Source organism: Neofelis nebulosa, chromosome 6, assembly GCF_028018385.1.
Source record: "Neofelis nebulosa isolate mNeoNeb1 chromosome 6, mNeoNeb1.pri, whole genome shotgun sequence".
Lineage (NCBI taxonomy): Eukaryota > Metazoa > Chordata > Mammalia > Carnivora > Felidae > Neofelis > Neofelis nebulosa.
Genome location: NC_080787.1, coordinates 100,107,526 through 100,133,709, shown reverse-complemented (window position 1 = coordinate 100,133,709; position 26,184 = coordinate 100,107,526). Strand labels below are relative to the sequence as shown.

Genomic DNA, 26,184 nt, shown 5'->3' with positions numbered 1-26,184 from the left:
ATGGACATTTGGATTGTTTCCCCTTTTTGACTATCATGAATAATATTCCAACAATAAATTTTTAAAAATCTATCATGCCCTGAAAAAAAGTTGAGATTAGTTGAGATTTTTTTATACCTGTATGAGCTTTTTTTTTTTTTTTGAGTTTATTTATTTATTTTGAAAGAGAGAAAGAAAGAAGGAAAGAAAGAGCACAAACAGGGGAGGAGCAGAGAGAGAGGGAGAGAGAGAATTCCAAGCAGGCTCCTCACTGTCAGTGCAGAGCCCGACGCGGGGCTCAAACTCATGAACCGTGAGGTCATGACCTGAGTCGAGATCAAGAATCGGATGCTTAACCGACTGAGCCACCCAGGCACTCCTATATGAGCATTTTAAACAAAGGATTAATGTAGATATCCCTCCCTTGACTCTGGCTGCCCAAATCAGTCACTCATTGCATACCTTGTGACTCTGGGGGAAAGTTCCGTGTGTGGATGGCAGTTTCCAGGAGTACGTAATGATTGAGGATGAAATCTCAGACTCCTAACTGCTGAGATCCGTGCTGGGCGAGTGGAAGCAGTAGTAAGATGGTTAGTAGCATAGCTTGTTAGAGAAACATGTAACCATTTTTTCTTCTGTTGTATTTTACACCGTAATTTGTTATCCTTTCCCCTAACGATTGCTAGATAGGTGTTTTCTACTTCCTTGTTCTTACAAGTAGTGCTGTAGGGACCGTTCCGTATGCATAAAGCTAGTACCCTCTGTGAGCGATTCCGTGTGGGTTAGACGCCCAGAGGTTGTCCTGCAAGTGTCGAGAAGTTTGAGAAGCACTATGTTCAGTTCCTAAAGGAACTGCCAAAGACGCTTCCTTCTGTGGGACACACTACATCTCTGCTTATGATCAATTCTGTAGACAACTTCAAGTTTGCCAGTAAAGGCAGAGTTCGAGAAATGAAACACAAAGTTGAGTGTATTGGTTCACTCTTGCCTTGTGACAAACCACCTTAAATCTTAGCAGCTTAAAATCACCACCACCGTATTTGTTCACAGTTCTGTGGGTCAGCTGGGGGTTCTGAGTTGGTTTGACCTGATGGGGGGCTAGGTGGTCCGGGATGGCCTCACCCCCCGCCCCCTTTCCCCAAGGCCGCAGGGCTGGTTGCACTGGCTGCAGCTTCCCTTTCTGCACAGTCCCACCCACTGGGAGGCTAGTCCGGGCTTGTGCACGTGGTGTGGAAGAGTTCCCAGGAGCAGGAGAGGCCAAGCTCTGAAGCACAGACACTTTTCACACCTCGGGTTGCATCGCCACGCACACTAGTGTCCCACTGGCCAGAAAGTCCCGTGGGCCAGTCGAGACACAAGGGTGTAAGTGTAGACTCCACTTCTGACGGTAGGCATAGCAAACTCACAGGGATGAGGGAAGTGTTGTGGCCGTTTTTAGAAAAGTTCAGTCCAGTACGGAACAACAAGCGCTCACAACAGGAAGGAATTCTGACCATGTGTAGGCTGGGTTCTGGCCTTATGGGCGGTCCGAGGTCGTCCCGTTGTCTCGGTGCACAAGTGGAGTCAGTCTTTATCCTTTCGTCCGGTTTTGTTGGAGCGGCATCACAGAGAAGCAGGGCGCGTCTGCGAATTCTTGGGGGCAGAGAGGGAGGGAGAAGGTTCTTAGGATCTGTATTTTAGTTGAATCCTTAGTGTGTGAAGCAAGTCATAAAAGGTTTGGCGTTGGGCTGCGACTCCATCGAGGTTCATGGTGGGGGGGCCTCCCTGGACATCACACGAATGATGTGAAGGTTTCAGATGCCTCTCGATTTGGCAAGGCAGCAGGCTTCCAGTGGGGCTTTGGGCATCACCCCAAATTCAGACATGTTTGGAGAAAAGGGAACCAAAATGTATTTGAATATTTCTAATATGACTTGTTCAATTTACATATTCTAATTGGGCATATATGTTTACTTTTCAATAGATTGGATATAGCATGCAGTTCTGACGTGTTAGATTTTAGATTGGAAGAGACCTGTTAAGTCCTGGATTTTATTTCGGTGTTTTACGAGTTTTGTTTCTTCTCCTTACTGTGCATAAGATGAGGTTGATACCCGTACACGCTTTCCTATTCTGTAAAAAGAATATATGTAGGTATAAACCTTTTGAAATTCTTGAGCTCCTTGCAGAAATGTGTCATGTGAATTCTGTATTTCCTTTTATTTTTTATTTTTTATTTAAAAAAAAATTTTTTTTTTCAACGTTTTTTATTTATTTTTGGGACAGAGAGAGACAGAGCATGAACGGGGGAGGGGCAGAGAGAGAGGGAGACACAGAATCGGAAACAGGCTCCAGGCTCCGAGCCATCAGCCCAGAGCCCCACACGGGGCTCGAACTCACAGACCGCGAGATCGTGACCTGGCTGAAGTCGGACGCTTAACCGACTGCGCCACCCAGGCGCCCCTGTATTTCCTTTTAAAAGTCTGTGTAAGTTGATGTGTCAGTAAATCAATAGCCCTAGAACCTTTGGGAATTTGAAACAATCTATCAGTTTTATGAAATTATAGCATATGTTGATTTTTCAAAATGGCACTAGTCCTAGTTCAGAGTGAATAATGCTTTATGCTTCTCCCCCTGAATTTTCTCTGATCCTTCTTTTTTTTTTTTAATGTTTATTTATTTTTGAGAGAGAGAGCGAAAGCAGGGGAGGGGCAGAGAGAGAGGGAGACACAGACTCTGAAGCAGGCTCCAGGCTCTGAGCTGTCAGCACAGAGCCCGACGCGGGGCTCGAACCCATGAACTGTGAGATCATGACCTGAACCGAAGTTGGACACTCAACTGACTGAGCCACCCAGGCACCCCTTCTCTGATCCTCCTTACATATGTCATCGCTGCTTACAGTGTCATCGCTGCTGGGGGCAGTAAATGCAGCTTTTTTTTTTTTTTACCGCCGAGTGAGGCAAGAGGAGCCAGGAGGCCAAAACAAGCGATAATCCAAAAAAGTGGAAAGGAAGTTCAACAGTTACTGAGTGCCCACTTGACAAATACACCATTCATTATTTAATCCAAATGACAGGCCAGTGATGAGAGAATTTACTAGCTCTACTAGACAGATGAGTCAACTCAGGCATAGAAGTTAAAGTGCCAAGATGCCAGTGGGGCAGGCTTGTTCCTGGTATGAAATACCAGGACTGATTAGACGCACTCCCTGCATCTGGGAGGTGAGCCCCACCTTCTCTGATCCAGCCCGTAGGAACAGTAAATAGTTAACTCGGGAGTCAGACGGGGAGAGTTCGCTGTGGCCTTTGGTCAATTACGTGACCTCCCACATCTCAGGGTCCCCCATGGTGATGAGGCATAATACTGCTCATCTCATTGGTTTCTTATGTGTGAGCGAGCCCAGTGTAGGGCTTGTCCCATGTCAGCCTTCAGAACTGTATATTTACTGCCTCCAAACACCCATCTCCAGCTCCCATCCCTTGTGGTCAGTCTTCCTCTGCCTCCCTTCACATTTATCGGAACGAAAGTGGCACAGCATTGCCAAGGGAGACCATCTGACATCCTTTAGGACACCCCAGTCTGAGCACCCTTAATTCTGAACACCATCCAAGTCAGAACATAGACCACCTTCCATCTTGTCCCCCAACCTCAAAGAAGGGAGGAGGACGAAGGGTGGGGGGTAGGATTTGAGCGGTAGCCCTGGTGCCAGAGGTACGTCACATCCAGACTCCCGTCAGTGCTGGTGACTCGTAAGTGACATTTAGTACAGTACTTAGAAGAAATGTAAAACCTCCCTCAAAAAACCTAACAAAAGACTGTATAAAGACTTATTTGGCACCTCCACTGGAAAAGGCTTCATAGCCAAATACAGCAGATGTGGGAGGTGAGTAGCCAACATTTTTATTGGTAATCATCCTTTTGTTCACGGAAGTGGGGGTGATATTCAAGCGCTGTATGCCAGCGTTAGCTTTGTTCTGCTGCGGGTTTTTGTTTCTTTGTTTGTTTTTAATTCTAAAGCGCCACTGCGTTTTGTTTTTCAATCGGAGAATGGAAATGTCATTTCATTCAGTGCACATTTGCCGCTTACCTCCTGAGTGGTGGAGACTGTGGTACCAGCTGGAGATTCAAAGTCATTTCTGCAGCTCCCGTCGCAGATAGGTACCGTGCATTCCCATTTTAACGAGGCTCCGAGAAGTCAGTGCTCTCAAGCCTGCTTGATTTGGACCTGTGCAGTTGAACGCCACAGTTAAGGGGCTGTGGGGTATTTGTAAGATGTTGTGAGAAGCCTTTGAAAATGACCTGCCCTGACAGTTTGCCACCCCCCTGGCCTGTCTCTTCTCCATTGTGATTGCTTCATCTCCCAGGTTCTTATTTCTTCAGGCATCACAGCAATTTCTTCATCCGCTAACAGTATAAGGATGACCCGAAGGGTAAAAGCCATGAGGTCAGAGACTGTCTAGCTTGTTTCCTGTGTCCCCAGAGCCTTGCACGGTGCCTGCCAGATGCTAGGTACTCAGTGCTCTTTGCTGACTGGCTCTGTGTGGCACAGAGGTCTGCCAGACCTTATGACTTCATGGTATCTGGTCATTTAATGGTGATGGTGATGATGAAGAGAAAAGTTCTGTTGAAAATGAAAAAGGTAAGCTCCACCTCTGCCTTGGTTATTCATGCCCGGCCCCCTAGGAGTTGATTCACATGGTCTACCCTTGATGCCATATTGATTCTCTACTCTCTACTCTCTGGAAGGCATGCTGCTTTCTTGGTGTTCCAGTTTGCTGACTCTCTGAGCACCGGTTGGCCACTCATCATTTGTCAGCCTGAATTCAGTGACAGCCTTTGGATTCGGAGTCATATGGGGAAGAAGTTTAATGCTTGAAGGATCTCCACGGTGACCCAGTCCCTGGGGTGTAGCTGGACACGGACACGTGGAATCTCCCCTAAATGGTCTACTTAACGCTCTCTTGGAGCCCAATATCATCCTCTTTTTGCTTATATTCTCCAGCAAGGGATTTGGACCTTCCCGCTGGAGTCTGAGGGTATTAGCTGTGGAATGAAATGCCCCGACCGCATCCAGGAGATGCTGGCACTGCCGAGCCGAGCTGCGCACAGAGTTCCCATATGGCTGGAAGATGAGCCTCAGAGAATTGGGGACGTGTCAGCCAGACACCCAGTGCCAAGTAGCACAGATTTAAAGATTTCTTGATACTCCTAGACAGCTGAGCAGAGATTTTATCATCAGCGGCAAATGCGGCCAGCCCGTTGTCGCCTTGGCAGCATTTGTGGAATTAATTGGGACACTGAGCTGACAGGACACCAGTGTGGGGATATCTAAGAACGTTGTCTTTAGTGCTTGTGTTGTGTTTTGTGTTGAATTGTGTATCTAAGGTCCCTGGGAGTGAGGAATGTTGCCCTCTACTGGGACTCTAACTTAATTTTTTTATTTAGGCAAGTTAGCCAAAAATGTTTCTACTGATGGCAGTGTTTCTATCATGCTTAGTAGAAACTGCAATATTTTTATTAATGATCCTGAACAGTGAGAGCTATAGAGGGGATTTCCAGTTCTGATACACTTTGGCCTTCTGCCTGTGTAGGAATGTGGGGGAGTCCAATGACTTCTATTTGTTACTGGTATTCAGGCAATTCACCCAGAAAATTTCCCTTGTACTTACTCTCTACACTGGGTGTTAATTACGGAGATCTCTCTCTAGAACGTGGGTACTTTTGCTGCATGGCATGTGAGTTTCTGGTGATCTCTGCACAGAATCTTACTTTATTTTTTTTATTAAAGAGAGAGAGAGTGTATGAGCAGGGGAGAGGAGCAGAGGGAGGGAGAACGAGAGATGGAGAGAGAGAATCTTAAGCACCTGAGCCAAAATCAAGAGTTGGATGCTCAACCAACTGAGCCACCCAGGTGCCCCCAAAATCCTATTTTAAATGTATTAGTGGGATCACTTGTAAAGCAAAGACCCTTTTTCTAAAATCACTCCTAACGTATTTATGATTTTTTTAATGATTGCCATTAGAAACTCAAATTCCTCTATATTGGTTAAACCTCATGGTAATTTCATGATCCATAGGACTTCCAAAATTATTTTGGTGTAATTGAATTTAATGGTGAATAAGTTGCTAAAATCTAATTTACAGCCTACAGGAATTAGCAAATAAGGCAGTTTGAATTTATTAGGGCCGTGCTTTTCAGCAGTGTGCAGTTGTAAATAAATTCACCTTGTAGAGAAACAGAACTCACGTACATGGATTTGTATGTAAATGTACAGACACAGAAACAAAGCAAAACTTTCCCGAATTTACTTACTATGTGCAGTGCACTCTGATATTTTCTATTCTATTTTCTTTTTTTTCCCTCCTCCCTTCCTTTTTTTTTTTTTTTTTTTTTTTTTTTTCCTTCTGCCTTTCCTCAATCTTTCTCCCTTCTTATGCTGGTCATGACCCACCAAAAGAACTTCATCATTTAACTAATGGGTCATGACCCACAGTTCCAATTCCACTCCAGTGTTGGAGTGAACACTTTCCTCTCCATCTCTTCCTTTCTTCAAGTTTATGATGTGTGTGTGTGGCTTCCTCCCTGCCTCCCTCCCTTCAGAATCCTTTGCTCTCTGTCTGATAGCAGAGCAAAATTGCTGTAAAGAGCTTCAAACCCCACCTTCAGCTCTGATGTCCTGTGCTCCTCCCCCGCCCCCAGTCTTTAGGACAAACAGACCTCTAAGAAGTGCCTTCCATGAGTGACTAACCCTGATGCATTATAGGAAAGTCCTCCTTTTGTTTACTGCTTGAGAGTAATCATTACAAGTAGTTTAATAAAAAGCCCACTGTGTTACCTCTGCTCTGGTTTGGGAATATCACTGCTTAATAATAATTATATTCTAACAGTGAATATTTATTAAGCACTTACTGTGATTCAGACAGGGCTCAGTGCTTTCTGTACATTATCTCGTTAAGTCTTCATAACTACCCTGTGAGACATACCATTATTTATCCCTGAGGTACTAGAAGCTGAGGCATGAAAAATCATTTGATTTGGCCAAGGTCACAGAGGACAGCGCAAGCCGAGATCTTATCCATGCTTTTATATCTCTCTACAGACATGTTATTCATAAAGCTAGTGGCCTATCTGAACAGCTCCTTTTTTGAAAGCACGTATTTGAGAATCTTCGAACACCTTGCCCTGTTTTAACCGTCCGTGCTTGTGGCTGACAAACATTCATTGAGCAATTCTGTGTCCCAGGCATTTTGCAAGGCACTGGGTGGGGGTAGACTCAGGAATGACATGGTCCTATCATGTAACAGTCATACAGTGTGATGACGATGGGGGGGGCAGCTTGGTGAAGAGACCCCAGCAGGGAGAGGGGCAGGCGGCAGGTCCTTCACGGTAGGCTTCTCCCACCCCAGTGGCTCCTGGTCCTCTGTTCCTGAGAAGCATGGGTTGGAGGAGGAGGGCCAGGCCAGGTGCCTTTGACCCTTCATCACATTATGCAAACAAACCTTGAAGAAAGTATTGGCCAGCTCCATGGGATAATTATAACCCTTATAAGAATTCCTCTATCTTCAGGGGCTCCTGGGTGGCTCAGTCAGTTAAGAGTCTGACTCTTGATCTCGGCTCAGGTCATGAGCTCACGGTTCTTGAGATGGAGCCTCCGAGTCCGGCTCTGTGCTGGCAGTACAGATTCTGCCTCTCTCTCTCTGTCTCTCTCTCTCTCTCTGTCTCTCTCTCTCAAAATTAAATAAACTTAAAAAAAAAGAATTTTTCTATCTTCAGGTTCTTACAGAGTAGAGTAGCTTTTCTTTTGCATTGTTGTTATCAACAGAGGCAGGCAAAAAATGAATCTTACTTACTGTAATGTGAGTCAGATTATTCCATTATCCACAAGAGAAGATCCATATATTTAAATGAAATATAACTTGTGGGTGGCTTAGAAGGATCAAAGTTTTATATGTTTATGTGGCCTCATTGCTCTCTTTTCACCTTAGACCTACCTACCTATTTATTGCCCACATGCCATTGCAAATCTAGCCTCTCGAGATTGTCTCTTTTCCCTACCCTTTTCAGGCTACAAGAGAAAAACACATCATGTACTGTTTGAGATTGTCTCTTTTCCCTACCCTTTTCAGGCTACAAGAGAAAAACACATCATGTACTGTTTTGTGCTGGCATTAGTTATTTGAAGTCCTACAAATGACATTGAATCTGCCTGGGTGAGACAAACTGAGAGCAGACACGGTCTTCCAGGCCTCTGCTACTCAGAGAGGACCAACAGTACCTGGGAGCTTGTTAGAAAGGCAGGCCCAGGGGAGCCTGGCTGGCTTGGTCAGAAGAGCACGCAACTCTTGATCTCGGGGTCATGAGTTCGAGCCCCACATTGGATGTAGAGATTACTAAAACAATAAATAAACTTAAAAAAAAAAAAATTAGAGGAAATGCAGGTTCAGGGACCAGAATCTGCATTGTAACAAGGTCCCGGGTGATTCACATGTATATTAGAGTTTCTGAAGCCCTGGCCTAGGCCACCCTACACCAACCATATTTTTCCCTGGGTGTGAAGCATCCAAAGGATGGACTTTGTTCTTCTCAGTTCTGCAGTTGCTGGGGGCACACATCTGCCAGTAACAGCAAACACTTTGTGCTTCGGCCCTGCGTGTTCCTGTGACACCTACCAGTGTTCACCAGTTAGCTCTTCTGCTCGATTAAACCCTCAAAAATGTATTCCAGTAAGTTTGGGGGTCAAGTTTAACATTTGTCGAAAACAGGTTAAGTTGGGAATGAACTACAATGAATGGCACAGTATATAAAGCCTACCCATTTGATACCTTCTGACATATGTGTATGCCAGTGAGGCTATCACCATGATCAAGATAATAAACAGGAATCATCCAATACCTTAAAGTTTCGATGTGCCACTTTGCATCTTTCCTTCACCCCCAGGTGACCACTAATCTGCTTTCTGTCATCATTGGTAGGTAAGTTTGTGTTTCTGAACACATGATTCTGAATGGAATCATACAGCATGGCCTCTTTTGTTTAGCTTCTTTTTTTTTTTTTTAACTGTTTTCTTTTTTAAAAAAATACTTATTTTGAGAGAGAGAGAGAGACAGCGAGAGAGCGCACATGCGTGCACACACAGACTGCAAACGAGCGAGGCAGGGGCAGAGAGAGAGGAGAGAGAGAATCCCAAGCAGGCTCCGCACTGTCAGTATAAAGCCCTATGTGGGGCTCAAGCTCACAAACCATGAGACCGTGACCTGAGCCAAAATCAAGAATCAGATAGTTAACTGACTGAGCTACCCAGGCTCCCCTGCCTGGCTTCTTTTAGCATAATTATTTTGAGACTCCTCATGAGTAGTAGTACATGTATGAGTTCTGTTTCTGAGTAGTATTCCATCCTATGAATATAGCACAGTTTGTTTATCTGTATACTTGTTGATAAAATTTTGGGTTTCCAGCTTTGGACTCTTTACAAATAGGGCTGCCATGAACATTTGTGTACAAATCTCTGTGTGATTAACTGCTTTCTTTTTCCTTGGTAAATAAATATGTAGGAATGAAATACCCAAGTCGTATGGGCCATGTATATTCATCTTTTTAAGAAACTACCAATTGTTATGCCATATCATACCCCCCACCAGCAGTATGGGAGGGCTTCAGTTCCTTTACATTTTCCAGCGCTTGGTATTGTCTTTTTGTTTGTACCCATTTTGGTAGGAGTGATGAGGTATCTCCGAGTGGGTTTTAACTTGCCTGCTACTGATAAGCATCTTTTTACACGCTTATTTGCTATTTATATATGTTGTTCGAAGTGGCTATTGAAATCATTAATTGAGTTGTATGTCATTGAGTGAGAGTTCTTTATGGATTCTGGATTAAGCTCCTTTATCAGATAGATGGCTTGCCAATACTTCTTCCAATGTGAGCTGTTTTTCTTTCTTTTAATATTGTCTTTTAAGGAGCAAAAGTTTTTGTGGTTTTGATGAAGTCCAGTTTGTCAATTTTCTTCTCTTACGGATTGTGCTTGTGGTGTCATGTCTAAGAAATATTTGCCTAAACCAAGGTCATAAAGGATTTCTCTTATGTCTTCTTCTAGAAGTGTTTGAATTTTAAATTAGGTTTTACATTTACACCCACAATCCACTTTAAGTTAATTTTTTTTTACATGGTGCGTGTAGGCTGGAAGTTTTTGTTTGTTTTGGCATATGTATGTCCAGCTGTTCAGCATCATTTGTTGAAAGACTGTCCTTCCTCTCCTGAATCTCCTTGGGGCCTGTGTTGAAAATCACTTGTCCACATATACGTAAATAAGCCTCTTGGCCTGTCCAGGGCCTGGCAGCAGGGGAGACCACCAGTGAAAGCAGCAAGCACTCTGGGTTCCCAGATGGCCAGGGTGATGGCTGTCTGGCCGTGGAGGTTGGACTCAGGCTTTGGGGTCTTTAAAGGGTATCTGGAGCTTGCCCTGGGAGTCCTGCAACAGTGGACTTGACGAGTGTCCCTGCTATCCTTGGGTGAGTTGAGGAAATCATCCCTGAAAGTCAATTTGGTAGGGTTTAATTCTCTCACTGTCCTTTGCTGAGCAAGGCTGGATAGTGCATGGCAAGTACCCTTGTAGATACATAGAAGAGGCATTAATTCATTATGTGCGGTGGCTGCCTTAAGACATCGGGGCTTACTTGTCTCCTGCAATCTGCTTGAGAAGGGCCGCTGGACCAACGGGAGACGGTGACTTAGAAACCTGGGCGAGCCCATCACGTCATGGAATCCACAATTGCACAGGCCCCGGGACAGTTCTGGGCCAGCCCTTTTCCGGTCTGAGATAAGATGTCATTCCAGGCGGTGGTAGAGTTGCAGCAGACCCCAGTTCTCCTGCGCATACATACCACTGTGCACCTCGGGAGCCATCTGGAGTGGAGACGCCTGTTCTCCTAGAGGCTGTGGACTGGAAGACATGCCGCTGCCTTCTGGAGCTGCTGTGGGCAGGAGTCCTTATGCCTGCCTGAGAGCAGATGGAGGCCCGGGTCAGTGAGGTGACCTCAGGGGCTTCTCTAATCCTTGTGGCGTCTCCTGCCCCCAGCAGCACTGTTGCCCCTCAGGCCCTGTGTGCAGGAAGTGCAGCACCGGAGTCCTGCAGGAAGCTGACTTTTTCCAGGTCCAGCCCGAGCCTCTCTTAGGAAGCAGGAAGAGCAAGCTGTTTTGGCACAGGGGTGCAGGTTTGTGTTAGCTGTGCGTTCCCGGACCAGCAGAGTGAATAGGGGTGAGGGCGGTGCTTTCTCGCATGCTTCCAAGATTGACCTTGGCACCTCCATGTGACCGAGACCTGCGTTTCATGTAGTAAACCGGAACACCCTAACACGGTGTTTGTTTTCCAGGCGCTCCTAGCAGGCATGCGGAACCGGGAGAACTGCTCGCCCTGCCAGGGCAATGGAGAGCAGGCCAGCAGGGGCAAGAACTTGGGCTCCGCATGGCCCGGCGAGGAGGAGCCCTGTGGCGAGGTGACCACCCCCTCTTACAAGAAGCCGCTGTATGGCATCTCGCACAAGATCATGGAGAAGAAGAACCCTCCCGCCGGGGACATGCTCAACACGTACGAGCTCTTCGAGAAGGCAAACTCCAGCAACAGCCCCTCGCCGCTGCGGCTCCTGAACGAGCCGCAGAAGCGGGACTGTGGCAGCGCCGCAGCGGCCACCGACGGTGACCCCAACATCTACTTTCTGATCCAGAAGATGTTCTACATGCTCAACACGCTGTCCTCCAACATGTCCCAGTTGCACAGCAAGGTGGACCTGCTCTCCCTGGAGGTGAGCCGCATCAAGAAGCAGGTGAGCCCCACCGAGATGGTGGCCAAGTTCCAGCCGCCCCCGGAGTACCAGCTCACGGCGGCCGAGCTCAAGCAGATCGTGGACCAGAGCCTGTCGGGCGGTGACCTGGCCTGCCGCCTGCTGGTGCAGCTCTTCCCCGAGCTGTTCAGCGACGTGGACTTCTCCCGCGGCTGCAGTGCCTGTGGCTTCGCGGCCAAGCGGAAGCTGGAGTCGCTGCACCTGCAGCTCATCCGCAACTACGTGGAGGTCTACTACCCCTCGGTGAAGGACACGGCCGTGTGGCAGGCCGAGTGTCTGCCCCAGCTGAACGACTTCTTCAGCCGCTTCTGGGCGCAGCGGGAGATGGAGGACAGCCAGCCCGGTGGCCAGGTCCCTGGCTTCTTTGAGGCCGAGCAGGTGGACGCCGGCCACTTCCTGGACAACAAGGACCAGGAGGAGGCCCTGTCCCTGGACCGGAGCAGCACCATCGCCTCCGACCACGTGGTGGACACGCAGGACCTCACCGAGTTCCTGGACGAAGCATCATCCCCCGGCGAGTTCGCCGTCTTCCTTCTCCACCGGCTCTTCCCCGAGCTCTTCGACCACCGGAAGCTGGGCGAGCAGTATAGCTGCTACGGGGACGGGGGCAAGCAGGAGCTGGACCCGCAGAGGCTGCAGATCATCCGCAACTACACAGAGATCTACTTCCCCGACATGCAGGAGGAGGAGGCCTGGCTGCAGCAGTGCGCCCAGCGCCTCAACGACGAGCTCGAGGGCCTGGCGCTGGACGGGGGCAGCGAGGGCGAGCCCGCGCGGGACGACTGCTACGACTCCTCCAGCCTGCCGGACGACATCTCCGTGGTCAAGGTGGAAGACAGCTTCGAGGGCGAGCGGCCCGGCCGGCGCTCCAAGAAGATCTGGCTGGTGCCCATCGACTTCGACAAGCTGGAGATCCCGCAGCCCGACTTCGAGGTGCCGGGCGCCGACTGCCTGCTCAGCAAGGAGCAGCTGCGCAGCATCTACGAGAGCAGCCTGTCCATCGGCAACTTCGCCTCGCGCCTGCTGGTGCACCTCTTCCCCGAGCTCTTCACGCACGAGAACCTGCGCAAGCAGTACAACTGCAGCGGCTCGCTGGGCAAGAAGCAGCTGGACCCGTCGCGCATCAAGCTCATCCGCCACTACGTGCAGCTGCTCTACCCCCGCGCCAAGAACGACCGCGTGTGGACGCTGGAGTTCGTGGGCAAGCTGGACGAGCGCTGCCGGCGCCGGGACACTGAGCAGCGGCGCTCCTACCAGCAGCAGCGCAAGGTGCACGTGCCGGGCCCCGAGTGCAGGGACCTGGCGAGCTATGCAATCAACCCCGAGAGGTTCCGAGAGGAGTTTGAGGGGCCCCCGCTGCCGCCCGAGAGAAGCAGCAAGGACTTCTGCAAGATCCCCCTGGACGAGCTGGTGGTCCCCTCGCCCGACTTCCCGGTGCCTTCACCGTACCTGCTGTCGGACAAGGAGGTGCGTGAGATCGTGCAGCAGAGCCTCTCCGTGGGCAACTTCGCCGCCCGGCTCCTGGTCAGGCTCTTTCCGGAACTCTTCACCGCCGAGAACCTCCGGCTGCAGTACAACCACTCCGGCGCCTGCAACAAGAAGCAGCTGGATCCGACGCGGCTGCGGCTCATCCGGCATTACGTGGAGGCCGTCTACCCGGTGGAGAAGATGGAGGAGGTGTGGCACTACGAGTGTATCCCCAGCATCGACGAGCGGTGCCGCCGCCCCAACAGGAAAAAGTGCGATATCCTGAAGAAAGCCAAGAAAGTGGAGAAGTGACGGGCGCCCCGGGGACTGAGCGTTCTTTTGGAGCAGTGAATGGTATCCACAGACACGCACCTTATGTCAGTGGGGAGTGGCTTACTACATTTGCACACGTAAACACCAGCCAACCACAGGAAAGAAGCCTTGCGTTCGGTCTCTCCTGCTCACGACTTTTGTCTTGTGCCCCAGTGGTGCCGCAGGAGTTGGGGAGAGCTGAGCCGTGAGAGTAGAGAGGCCTCAGGAGTGGTTCTCTCCTGGGCTGTGTCCCCCCACCCCCCTGCAATTTCAGATGCATATTCAGCAACTCTCTTGTTCCTCTGCCCACATTTTACATCTTCCATTTTTATCAAAAAATTTTTTTAATTAAAAAGAAACCCTTTTTAAAAAAAAAATCATTGGGCTCTTTGGGGGCCATTTTACTTAGAAAAAATATCTTTTAAATATTTGAGATGAAGTACTGTAAGATGACTTCAGTTGCTGGGATTTTTTTTTTTTAAGATGGTTTCAGATTTATGAAATTTTTACAAGTGCCATGTTCATGCATGATGGCCAATAATAGCTTCAGGTGGCACAGAGACCAATTTTCCTGACCTTGTCTTTTACATCTGATTTTAGAAGGATCAAGATGCCCCCTGGATGGCAGTAGAAGGGATGGAATAGTGTGATGTCCTTTCCCACCATGGTCGTGTTCTCCCTTCCACTGTGGTGCTGAGGAAGGGGCCTCACGCCGCCTGGCCTGTTAGTTGCCATGTGGGTAGAATGTCGTGCTCACTCTCTGTAGACGAGAACACTGGATGATGATGATGATGATGATGATGATGATGATGATGATGATATGAATGTAGATAGACGTGGAAACACGTACACAATGTCATTTGAGCTGTGTCCTTCCACTGCCCCTTTCCCTCTCTACACAAGGATGCTGTTTGGAGGGGCAGACACATTTCCTTGGAAAACAGTCTGTGTGGGTGTTTAGCTTCTTGTTTGATTTAAGGATGGGCCCCTTTGGGCTCACCAAAGCTGTTTACTTTCCGTGTATGTATCTGTGTGACACCCAGGTTCTGGGAGCTGTCTGGTGGTCTCACCACACCTCAGTGTTAGCCCCTCCCGGTAGCACATCCTTGTTCCTCAGGGCAAGCCCAGGCCTCGGGCCCTCTTGGGGATATTTGGCATTGGAAGGTCACAGGTCATTCAAATGGGGCTCCCCTGTCCCTTGCCAGAGTCCACTCAGTTGTCCCCTCGGACCCCCTAGGAGCTCTGCCGCCCTACACCTGGCCAGTCACTTGGCCTCGGAGTAAGACATCTCCTCTCCTCACTGGTTGGGAAGGCCAGATGGCTCCGGGGCAGTGGCATACTCTCCAGGACTACCAATCGGGAAATTCCCCAGCACGTAAAGTCCTGAAAAACAATACCTTTACCTACCTGACTTTGGGGTCCCAATCCCTACGAGGGAAAGGAGACAATGTAACCCAAGCTGAATACATCCTACCAGAAACTCGGAAAATGAACTGAATCACACAGGGTAGTCATAAAACCCTTGTGGGATGTTGCTGATTGAATAGCCTAGTGGCTTAATGTTTTGCTACCTTAAAATGCAGAAGTAATCGAAACAATCTGTGAATTTTCTTTATACAACCGATAAGGACTTCAGTTCCGGTGGCTATTTGACGTAATTTTGCCTACACCCGGAGGGCTTTTTTTTTTTTTTTTTTTAATGACAAGATTTTGAGCAATGTAAAGTTGCTGATCTAACTTTAGTAAATTCGCTTTTAAATGTCACTTACAGATTATTTCTGTTGAAACTGCAGCCCTAAATTATTGCAATTTAGAAATGCACAGGGACTTAAGGACTCTCTCACCTACACCCACCCACACGTGCACATACATTTTCTTCCTACGAAACAACTTAAGTGGGATGAAGGGGGCCTATAGGAATAACAAGCTCAGCCTCTTTGTGCCTGGAAAGAAGGGACTAGAGCATCCAGGAAACTCACTTTTTCCTCCTCACTTGGGCCTTTCTCTATGCCTTAGTCTCTCCAACACACACGTGCGCGTGTGCGCGTGCACACGCCCTACCCAAAGATGGCGGTGGCGCTCTCGCCCGCCAGCCCTGTTGGTTGGAGAGTGCCATGGAATTTGTTCTGGTCTCTAGGAGGTGTCCAAGAGGATTCCAAGCCATGCGAAAATTGCCCTGCTTTCTAGAGGGTGGACTCTGACCCTGCAACTTCAGAAGCACAATCATTTATTAATAACGCAAAGTCCTATCTACCCACGTTAGAGAAATCAACAGGTTCTAGGAATGAAATGTGTTTCTTCACAGCCTAGAGCATGTTCAGTTTTTGGAAGCTGTTATTTTGGTGGTTTCCTTAATACCTTTCCTGCGTAGGGCTTCTCCTCCCCACCCCACCCCACCCACCCCCGCCCCAAATCTTAGAGTCCCTTTTAGAGAAGAGAGGTGGACGCACTCTGGGAAGTTGTTTCCTGTCCCTCTGGACTGTCTCACCAGGAAACACCTGCAGGTGTCTGTCTGTATGGTGTCCTCGTTCTCCAGCCATACAGGTGGGCTCCAAGGCTCCAGGGCAGTTTTTTACACGAAGCAATAGAAGTACAAAATACTTAACTTTTTTCAAAATTTAATGTTTTCCATAAAATGTGTTGGTAAACCCCGTCCCCCTCCCCATCTAAATTCATGGGTTTTTACTTGTTTGTTCTGGGGTTATTTTTTTCTTCGTATCTGGAGAACTAAAGAATTAGCACAGACACATTCTGATGGTAAGTAAAATAGCCAGTCACAGTAGGTGGTAGTGTCCCTCGTTTTCTCTGTTAGTAAGTTTTAAAAGAATGTATGAAGGTAGTCATGAATGTACTAAGTGTTCTAATCCTGCTTCAGTTCACTTTGGCTGTGTCTACATGACAACAAATGTTTGACAGGGAATAAAGTTGTCTAGTGTCATGGGCAAAAGTGTGCCCCTCCCCCTTCAGCGTTGGCCCCAAATCTTCCTTTCTTCTTAAGTTTGGGTGGAGGGGGTGCCGCATCAGCAGCAATCATCAACCAACCAATGGGATCTACTTAGTGGTGAAAGGATTAGCTGTTTCAATGGTAAGAGTCACTGGCCTGACCACACACCGCAGCATGGCCACTTGCGTTCCTACAGAGATGGCCTCAGTTTCCACCCCTTCCCCCCCCCCCCCAAATGTTTGCTTCTTGTCTGATTGGGATGGGGTCCTGAGACCCCCGGGGAGAAGTCACGGCGACCTCTCACCCTGCCTGGCTGTGTGGAGAGTGGCGTGCGGTGGACGTGGGGGCCAAGGGGCTGTTCCTGGCGTTTGGAAATACTTGCCTCGTGTAGATCCAGCCTTAATGTTTTTCTGACATCCTAGTGATAGCAGACCCTGCACAAAGTGGATATCAGAGTTAATACTGTGAGGAGACAAAATAATGGGAATAGTTTTACCAAAGATAATGAAATACCACATAATGTCTGCATTTTACCATTGATTTGAGTGCATCCTTAGAAAACTGAATGTAACAAAAACCCAGGACATTTTTGGAAATTGTATGCTCTCTAGCAACTGTGTGTGAATTTTTATACAAGCACTGTTTTATGAGTTATATAAAATGTTATAAAACTAGAAAAAAATATGGTGTTTGCAACATCTTGTTTTCTTAGGGCACAGGTCTGCCAGAACCTGTGTCGGTCGGTTTGTTGGTTTGTCTTCCCCCCTCCCAGGGGAGGGCGTGACCGCTCAGGGGGGATCCCAGCCTCTGGGGCTGCCACACTGCCTGTAGGGCTGCAGCCCACAGAGGATTGCAGTTGGCCACCGCTGAATGAGAGGTCGCCAAATAAGTCCTAGCCCTTTTCTACACAAACCACTTCCTGGCCACACAGTGGGAGGTACATTTGACCTTTTCATACCTTTCCTGGTCAGGTGCCAGACCAGCCCTGCTGCCAAGGTAGCAGAGCTTCATGGCACTTTTTTTTTTTTTTTTTTGGATCAAATGGGATTTGGTTCCTCAAAACTAATATGATTACCTGATAACAAAAGGAAGGATGCGTGTTTCCTCTCACCTCTTCTGTTTGCTAATGACAAATTACTAACTTTAATATTCGTAGTAAAAATAGTATCTCAAGCTGTCAGAGAAACGTTGTTTTTGGCCCAGGGGTCACAAAGATACAAAGGAAGTTGTGGCTTGTGATTGGAACACTTTTCCTACAGCCGCTCTGTGCTCAGTTGTGAATCCTGACGTGTGTGTGTGTGTGTGTGTGTGTGTGTGTGTGTGTGTAAGCCTCCTCAGCAGGCTAGGGTGGGTCAGGGGCTGGAGTAGCAAGTTTAAGCAAGACGTGAAAGAAGACTAAATTCTTTCATTCTGGCTGTAGGTATGTTCATTTTCTACCAAAAAGAAAAAGTCACAGAATTTCAATATATGGGAGCTTACTTACCAAATCTAGTTCTCAGAGGTAAGAACTGCACACTAAATTATTACGATCATTGGGATGGTGAGGTGCAATCAACGCTCAGGGAACTTCTAAATAAGTTACAGCACCCCCCCTACCCCCCCACCCCGCCAGTGGTGGGAAAGGAATGAACATTCACTGCCTACTCGCTGTAATGGCACCTAACGTTCACTGAGTATAAGCCACGTGCCAGGCACACCAAGAACCATACCTTATGATCCTCTCGAGAACCCTGTGAGGTAAGTCCCATAATTGTGCCTGTTAAGAAAGGTATGGCCCTGAATGGTGTACGTACTATGTCATTTGATTCTCACAAAAACTCCGTGTCTTGGGTACTGTTATTATCTGTTTTGTGGTAAGGAAGCAGAAAGAAGTATGTTTCTTGCCCAAGTTCACACAGCTGGCAGATGGCGGTGTCAGGGTTTAAACCCGTATGTCCATTCCTACGATACCACACCATCCCGGGTACTAAAGCATCCCTGGGTCACAACACACAAAGATTCAGATCCAAAAACAAATGCAAGTCAGTGGTGTCCTTTATCACCCACATCCTCTAAGCCCCGATTTGATCTTAGATATGGGTGTGCTGGTTTTAGAATTGCCATGTGTGAAATCACTGGCGATTGTGGAGACCCCTGTTCTGGTAATAGCAAATTTGGGGAGAATTTGTGAAAGTAATTGGCGAGGGTCAGGTTCTCTAGGGGCGGAGCCTGAGGGCATCCCTGAGAGATTGGTTGTGGGTGTGCCCTCAGGAGAAGGGGCGGGGGGGGGGGGGGGGGGGGAGGGGGGAGGGGCAGGGAAGGCCAGGAGCAAGAGTGTAGTCTCCACTGCAGTCCAGCTTCATCCCCATACAGGGAAGACCTAGAATATGGGTTATTTGGTGTAATTAGACCCAGCTGAGGCAGAGGGGCTGGCTGGTTATTGTCAGAGGTGTTTCCCAGGGAAAAGGGTAGCTCGCTCAGTGGAATGGCCAAGGGCCCGCTCCAGAAGGGCTGCGGTGAGCGGTTAGCTGGCCCTCAGCGGCTAGGGGTTGGACGCACTGGTAAGGGATCTGGGTAATATTCTATCAGCATCGGGTAGGGTCATAACCACCAGAGGGCATGTCAAACCAGATCAGTGGACTCCATCCCCAGGGATTCTGCTGCAGCAGGTCTGGATGGCACCCAAGCATTTGCATTTCTAATAAGTTCCCAGGTGATGCTGGTCCTGCTGGTCCACAGCACACCCAGAACTGCGCTAGTGACCTCACAAAACATGCTGTGACTATCAAGGAAACTGAAGGCTTAGCACTTTCCTGATCATTAGAAATAGATCTGAGCTGAAGTAAGTGGTTTCCTGTTGCAATAAAACTGCTTCTTAACTAGCGATAAACTAAATCTTAGCTTTTAGGTCAGTGGGAAGAAGCAGGTTCACGAATACATCAAGGCTTAGGGGCAGTGGCCAAATGTGATGGCTTTTGCCAGAGCACTTTTGCAGGAGGAAGCCTGTTCATTGATTTTTAAGGAGTAAGAATTGATTTGTTCTAAACACAGTTTGTAGTCCTCATGGTGAACTGTATCCTTGACAGATGTTGAGACATTAATGCCACAGCCCGGTCCTTCCAGAAGCTCCTACAGTGTGATGACTGTGTAGTCAAAAGTGACAGTGGGCTTATTAAATTACACGGAGTTGATGTTTTTGTAAGAGCTCCCATTTTTCTGAGCCCTGTAATAGGTGAGGAACATGCTAGGGATTTGACATGTCATTCAGTCCTCACAGAAACCCTGTGGGGTAGATATTTCCATGCCCCATTTTACAGATGGGGATGCTTCCAGAGGTCAAGGTCATAAAGCTGGCAGAGCTGGGGGGTGCCAGTGATGACCAGTCTGACTCCAAAGTCTGTGTTCCTAATTTCTGCACTGCCGCTAGTGTGGCTGAGTGCAGTAAATTTCCCCATCTTTCTGCCTAGGGGTCTCCTACCATTGAATTCGGGGTTTTGCTGACTGTCCACAGTTTCTGGATCTGCCTGAGTGCGTGTTTGACTCAGGAAACCTGTCAATGCAGGAAACAGAACAAGGGATGCGGTAAGAATCATGTCTGCTTCTAAAGGAAGTTCATTCCTTCTGCAAAAATATTTGTAATGTCTGTTATCTCCTAGGCACTGTTCCATGACTCTGACAAGTCCCAAACTCACTTGTTGGTAGCTAAGAGGCCTTGGAGAGAGAAGGCTCTGATAGTAAACACAAAACCTAACATCTCTTGCCTGAAACAGACTTTCAAGATGCACGGTGGGTATAAGCAGACTGGGAAGCTTGGCTCCCTGGCTCGGTGTAGACAGCTGAGGCCAATGCAGATGGAACAAGGCTGGAGTCTGGCCTGAGGCACCTGCAGGCCCAGTTTCCTGACTCTCCTGCTTCTCACAGACTGAAACATTGCTAAGATGCTGTGAATGCTGGCTAAAGGACCGGATGGCCTTGGTCTTCCTGGTGTTCAGTCCCCGTTATTTGCTGACACAAGGTGTTCAACTGAAGTCTCCTCCTGGGTTTGGACAAGCAGAAGTCTCAGCACAGACACAGTTCAGGCATGATGGGGCATACACTTCGGTATATGGGTGCCTTCTTTTCGGGTTCATACTGCTTGTGTTGCTTGAACGCAGAGCTGACTTCGTTTTAGCCTCACCTTTTGTGTATCTGTCTCAGAATCAAGGGTTAAGGGATCTCCCCTACAATCCTAAAGAAAATTCTACACATGGCATGGGGAAGGAAGTATCTGGTAGTAACCCCTCTGAGTGGGGCTCTGGAAGTGGGCGTTACCAGTCCAGGCCTCTCAACAGAAATTGCCCATTTTAGACACTTGCTGTTCTACCCTGACTGCAGTTCTTGGGGCTTCACTTACCTGCCTTGGGGAAGGTCTCACCAGCTTTAAGAATAAAGTCCCAGGATAGAAAGCCCATTGGGAAGAATTGCCATCTCTACACATCAAGAATCAAGAAGTGCATCGTGAGTGATCCATGTCAAGACCATGCAAAAATCACACTTTGACCAGTCTGCTTTTGATATACCTGGTCTGTTAAATAATGAACTTAGGCAAACAAGCAGGTCTTTGGGAGGAACAGGAAAGCGGCAGTCTCAGAAAGCTGCATCCAATTTCAGAGCCCTCAGATGAGGCAGCAGCGGCTACCAAAGGCAGAAGCAGCAGGCTGGGGGGGGGGGGGGGGGGGGGGCTTTCCTGTGCAGGAAAAGAGAACTTATGAGGAATGCGTATTAAAAATAACTCTTGGGGCGCCTGGGTGGCGCAGTCGGTTAAGCGTCCGACTTCAGCCAGGTCACGATCTCGCGGTCCGTGAGTTCGAGCCCCGCGTCAGGCTCTGGGCCGATGGCTCGGAGCCTGGAGCCTGTTTCCGATTCTGTGTCTCCCTCTCTCTCTGCCCCTCCCCCGTTCGTGCTCTGTCTCTCTCTGTCCCAAAAATAAATAAAAAATGTTGAAAAAAAAATTTAGAAAAAAAAAAACAAAAACAAAAACTCTTTACTCCTACATTAGTCGGGCAAAAGTTAGAAAGCTGGATCATGCCGGGGCTGGATGAGGCTACGTCTGCAGGCACTTTCACGTGTTGCTGGTGGGAGGCAGCCTTGCTCAGCTGTTCTGGCGAGTAAGCAGCACTGTTATTTGCGGTGAGGGGAGCTGGGGAGAGTCTGGGAGAAGGGGCAGGCAAAATGTGGTGGATGCGCTTTGGTATCACGCGGCAGTGAAAAGCCACAGATTGATGCGCCACGGATGGAGCTTCAAAACCACGGAGTAGAAAAAGTAAGATACAAAATGAAAAGAACAGCACGTTTTACAAGAAAGCATGCAAACAAAATGATACACATTAAACACATCAGCGTGTTTGGCTAAAGTATGAGAGGAGGACAGGGAAATAAACTAGAACGAGAGAGGAGCAAAAAGAAATGTGAAAGAATAGCTTGGGGGGTGGGTACCGGTGCTAGGGCATTTCCCAATGGAAAAACTTCCGGGCCTGTGCCCCCGCCCACCCCCTGAGGTGCTGGTAAATGTTTAACAAATGACTCTCCAAGGGAAACATCAATTCTGTTTCGGGGTGACTGCTGATCTTCAAGGTAAGTACACTGCCGTGGCTGCTTGCCGGCTTGCTGTGGGACCTGCCGAGGTTTTGGAGATGCATACTGTGCTCACTGCGTCTGCTCCGTGCAGTGTTCAATTTCCTTCACTACTCCCTTGAGAGTGTCAGTAAGCTGAGAACCCGACAGTAAGTTTTTGAAAGCTCAAATACATAGGAGCAAGATAAGGCAGAACTTCAGTAGAGTGTGAATCTACTTGCCTGTACCCTGCATCCTTTAGATGGTTCACGGAACATCACCACCACCCAACTGACATCTGCTCCCTTTTTAGCTTCTTAGAAAACGCTAGTTATGTTCCCATCTCAATTATCATTGACCAAATAAACTGTGACTTAAGGAAGGAGTATCCCCCAAATGTCTACTTTTCTCTCCAAAATGCTAAAAAGATAATGAAACGATTGCCTGGCCATCTATGTCCGGGAAAGACCGTAAATGCTGTCTGGCAGAGAAATGCAATTACCATCATATTTCCTAAAGGAGTGCCATTTCTTTGAAAGAATTAACCATCATTACTGGTATAAGCACTAGATCAGCCTCCACCAAAATAGTCACAACTTAAAAAAAAAAAAAATTCTTCCTTGTCATCCCATGAGAGCAGGTATCTTGAGCTCATCTCTCCCGACAGTTGGGGTCAGACAACTCTGTTGTGAGGGTGTCCTACACTGTAGGGGTTTAGAGGCATCACTGGTCTCTATCCACTCGATGCCCTTATTGCCCCCTCCCCAACGTCTCTAGACAGTACCAAATGTCCCCGGGGGGAAGGGGTGTGTGTGTGAAATACCCTGGTCGAGAACCATTGCAGTGGAAACATATACATCTTTAATCCTTTCATCATAGTCTTTTCAAATTTTCTTTAATTTTCACTGAGGAGGCCTCTCCAGGGTAGCACTATAAAGCAACCGTCATTTGGGGTCAAGTATGGAGTGAACTTGCAAGAGTTCTACAAATCTTTATGAACTGCTTTTGTTTCTGCGATTTCATAGATACGTTTGAAGTCCCTTGTACTGCAGACAGCTGCGAGAGATCAGTTTTTGCCACGTGTTGTCACCAAACCAACATTCTCCCATCAGGGTTTTTTTTTTCTTTTTTTTTTTAGTTTGATTTTTTAAAACAGAGACGTCTGGGGTGAACCAAACACTGCAAGCAGCTGGGTGAGATGGTGATTACCCACAGGGCTTCTAAAAGCCTTGCTAGTGAGTGGCTCTTCCCACTGTGTAGCAACTCCTCTTACCTCATACAACGCATCTTGACTTTCTCCCTCATTCGAACACAGGACAAGGTAAGGCAGTTAGTATCCTGATCCTTATTTGACCAATGAGGAAGCTGAAGCTCTGAGAGACTAAGGTCAACCTATGACCAAGGTAACCCAACTTGCTGATGATAAGGCTGAGCCTAAAAACCAGGACCCCTGACACATCACAAGATCATGCCGCCTTGCACCATACTAATTAGGCTTTCTATATCTAGAACTTTCCCAAGAGAAGTCTGGAGAAGAGAGGGAGAGGGAGACAGGGACAGAGAGAGGTAAAGGAAATGGGAAAAACTATGGACATTTATCTCTTAAATTACAATTCATAACTAACTCATGTTGAAATCGAACACGTTTTTACTAATAAGTCAGCAAAGTCCAGTTAACAAGTGGTAAGATAGAAAAATTCCCTATTACACTGGACAGTATGTAATATTTCTTCCTGAGAGCTTACTTGAGCTTTCAAATAAAAATCGATTTTCCTGAGTCTTCAGAAATCCAAGGTGGTAAAGACTTCCAGACTCATGGGCCCAAACATCCCACTGTTTTGGGCCACAGAGGTTTCTCTTCACTGTCAGTTAACCTGAATTCCTAAGAATTCCTGGAGGGCAAATAAAAAGACCCAGACACAGCCAGTCTCTTTTACATGACACAGTCTAATAAAGTCTCTAAGTGAGCTGACCTTCTGGTGCCAGGAAACCGTTCCTGGAAGACTACAAACTAGTATTTCTGCAGATGCCCTTTTCTTAGATCATGTGTATTACGTATGTGTCCCTTGTAGTTTTTAAACATTTTAAAAATGTTTATTTTAGAGAGGGGGGCAGAGGGAGAGGATCTTAAGCAGGCTCCACTCATGACCCTGGGATCACGACCTGAGCTGAAATCAAGAGTCGGACACTCAACCAACTGAGCCACCAAGGTGCCCCTGTGTCCCTTCTAATACTGTATTTTTTTTTAAGGCTTGGCCCCTTTTATGACACCTTCTTGAGAACTAGATTCTCTGATTCTTTGTTCTCTTCATTGGTAAAATCTGTTTCAGCTGAAACCTACTACTAAAAACAACTTTCATCTGAAAATCAAACCCTCAGCTTACTGGGGTAGGGGGGAAGGGTCATCACATATTCTTCTGTCAAAGGTCAGATAGTAAATACTTTAAGTTTCGTGGGCTACATAAGGTCTCTGTGATATATTCCTTCCTTCTTTTCTTTTAACAGTGCTTTAAAAATGTAAAAACCATTCCTGAGTGCCATAAAAAGGCCTCTGGCTGCCCCTGACCTAAACAATTAATTTTAGATGGGCCCTAACTAGCCCCTTTAGAATGAGTTAGAACAACTTATCCATACTTCTGAAGGCAAACCTCTGAAGGGAATTAAAGCTCACATGTTGGTAATTCAGAAGGGCTGGTGGTGAAAGGGGGTCCCCCAGTGTTCTCCCTCGAGGATATGAAGGGTGACCTTGACATTACTTGATTTTGCCTTAAGAAGCCTGCACCCAGGGAAGCTGGCCAAAAGGGATAAAATGGAAATGAAAGCACAAACAACAAGGCCCGTTTATTTTACATGGACTCCCGACGTATTTAATGTGGGAACAGCAGGCTAGTCATTAAAACCCTCTCTGGGCTTAATTCATTCAGCACACATCTCATTCATGCTCATGGGGCTAAAACGAGGTCAAAATGAGCACAAATCAAGCCCTGGAGAGGAATCCAGGCCATGGGAAGTGTCTCCAAGCTATGGATCCCAATTTCCACAAAACAGCTCAGCAGTTTCCACTAAGGGCAAGAGAACTTTAATAAAAATGCCCTCTTTTTAAGGCCCTTTCCCCCATCACTCGAAAGTAGCTTTATTGATAGAAAGCAATTCATTTATTTAGACATACTCTTTTTAGGCAACTTTAACTTTTTCCACCGGCGTAACACCACTCTGTACTTCTCGCTTTCAGTTTTCTCTCCCAACACTTTTTTCAGGAGAACCCTCATCACTGTCTCTGTTTCTGCTTCTTTATCCTCTCCAATTAGAAGATCCAATGTATCTCCCACTTTCACCTGAAAATTAAAAGAAAACTCAGCCTTTACTGCATTTTGGGAAACATAGGCCAATGCAAATGTCCTTTTATTTTTCTTTTTTTAGTAGTCTCTACACCCAATGTGTGGCTTGAACTCATGACCCTGGGATCGAGTCGAAAGCTCCCCCAACCAGGCACCCCACAAACATCCTTGGTTTGAGTTTCACCAGGTGACCACTCCCTAGAGGGGCAGGTGAGGAAAGGCAGTGATTCCTCTGAGGCTGTCCCTCATCCCTAGTGCCTCCAGGTAAAAGGGCCTCACTCACAGGATGCCCCAGACACACGTGCCCGATCCTGTCCACGTCCTTCCTTCAGACTTGGATGGCTTCCTACGGGCAGCCTGGGTGGTGTAGCTCAAATACCTCTACTAGATGATTGAAGGAGACACACGGAGGCATTTGTTTTGGTAACAATGACAAGAAACAAAGAGAGTGGGGCACAATCTTAGAGAATATGTGCATAGTAATTACTACCAGCACTGAGACAACCATTTCCAGTGTAACTTTTCACTGATTTCAACCCAGATGAGCTACATAATTGGGGACGGGGCAGTTTGTTGAAAATTAGTCACTGTGGAACAGTCAGCGTATCCCTTAGAGAAATGGTAAAGAAAAGGCCTAACACTGATTAGCCCTAGTGATGCCACATCATCAAGAAGATAGGACTCAATTCACCAAGACAGAATGCCACAGAAAAGAGGGTAGGGTTGGATGCAGACTCAGTAGGTTAAAAAGGCTGA

At 47.4% G+C, this 26,184-nt stretch overlaps 2 protein-coding genes across 7 annotated transcripts in view; one reads left to right on the top strand and one right to left on the bottom strand.

Annotated features, from left to right (window-relative positions):
* Positions 1–17,203, top strand: part of BEND3 (BEN domain containing 3) — a 36,141-nt gene extending 18,938 nt beyond the window's left edge. For both annotated transcript variants that reach the window (XM_058734858.1, XM_058734857.1), the window contains one exon: positions 11,329–17,203. In XM_058734858.1, the coding sequence (XP_058590841.1) occupies positions 11,344–13,575 (2,232 nt within the window). In that variant the 5' untranslated portion in view covers positions 11,329–11,343 and the 3' untranslated portion in view covers positions 13,576–17,203. The remainder of the gene's footprint in view (positions 1–11,328) is intronic.
* The window catches only part of MTRES1 (mitochondrial transcription rescue factor 1), a 24,367-nt gene continuing 15,010 nt past the window's right edge, over positions 16,828–26,184 (bottom strand). For 3 of the 5 annotated variants that reach the window (XM_058734862.1, XM_058734861.1, XM_058734865.1), the window contains exons 4-5: positions 25,260–25,425; positions 16,828–16,953 (exon numbers count right to left, since the gene is read on the bottom strand). In XM_058734862.1, coding sequence (XP_058590845.1) covers positions 16,919–16,953; positions 25,260–25,425 — 201 coding nt within the window. In that variant the 3' untranslated portion in view covers positions 16,828–16,918. Of the gene's footprint in view, positions 16,954–24,930; positions 25,426–26,184 lie in introns of those variants that run through there. The other 2 variants (XM_058734863.1, XM_058734866.1) reach the window with 1 other exon arrangement.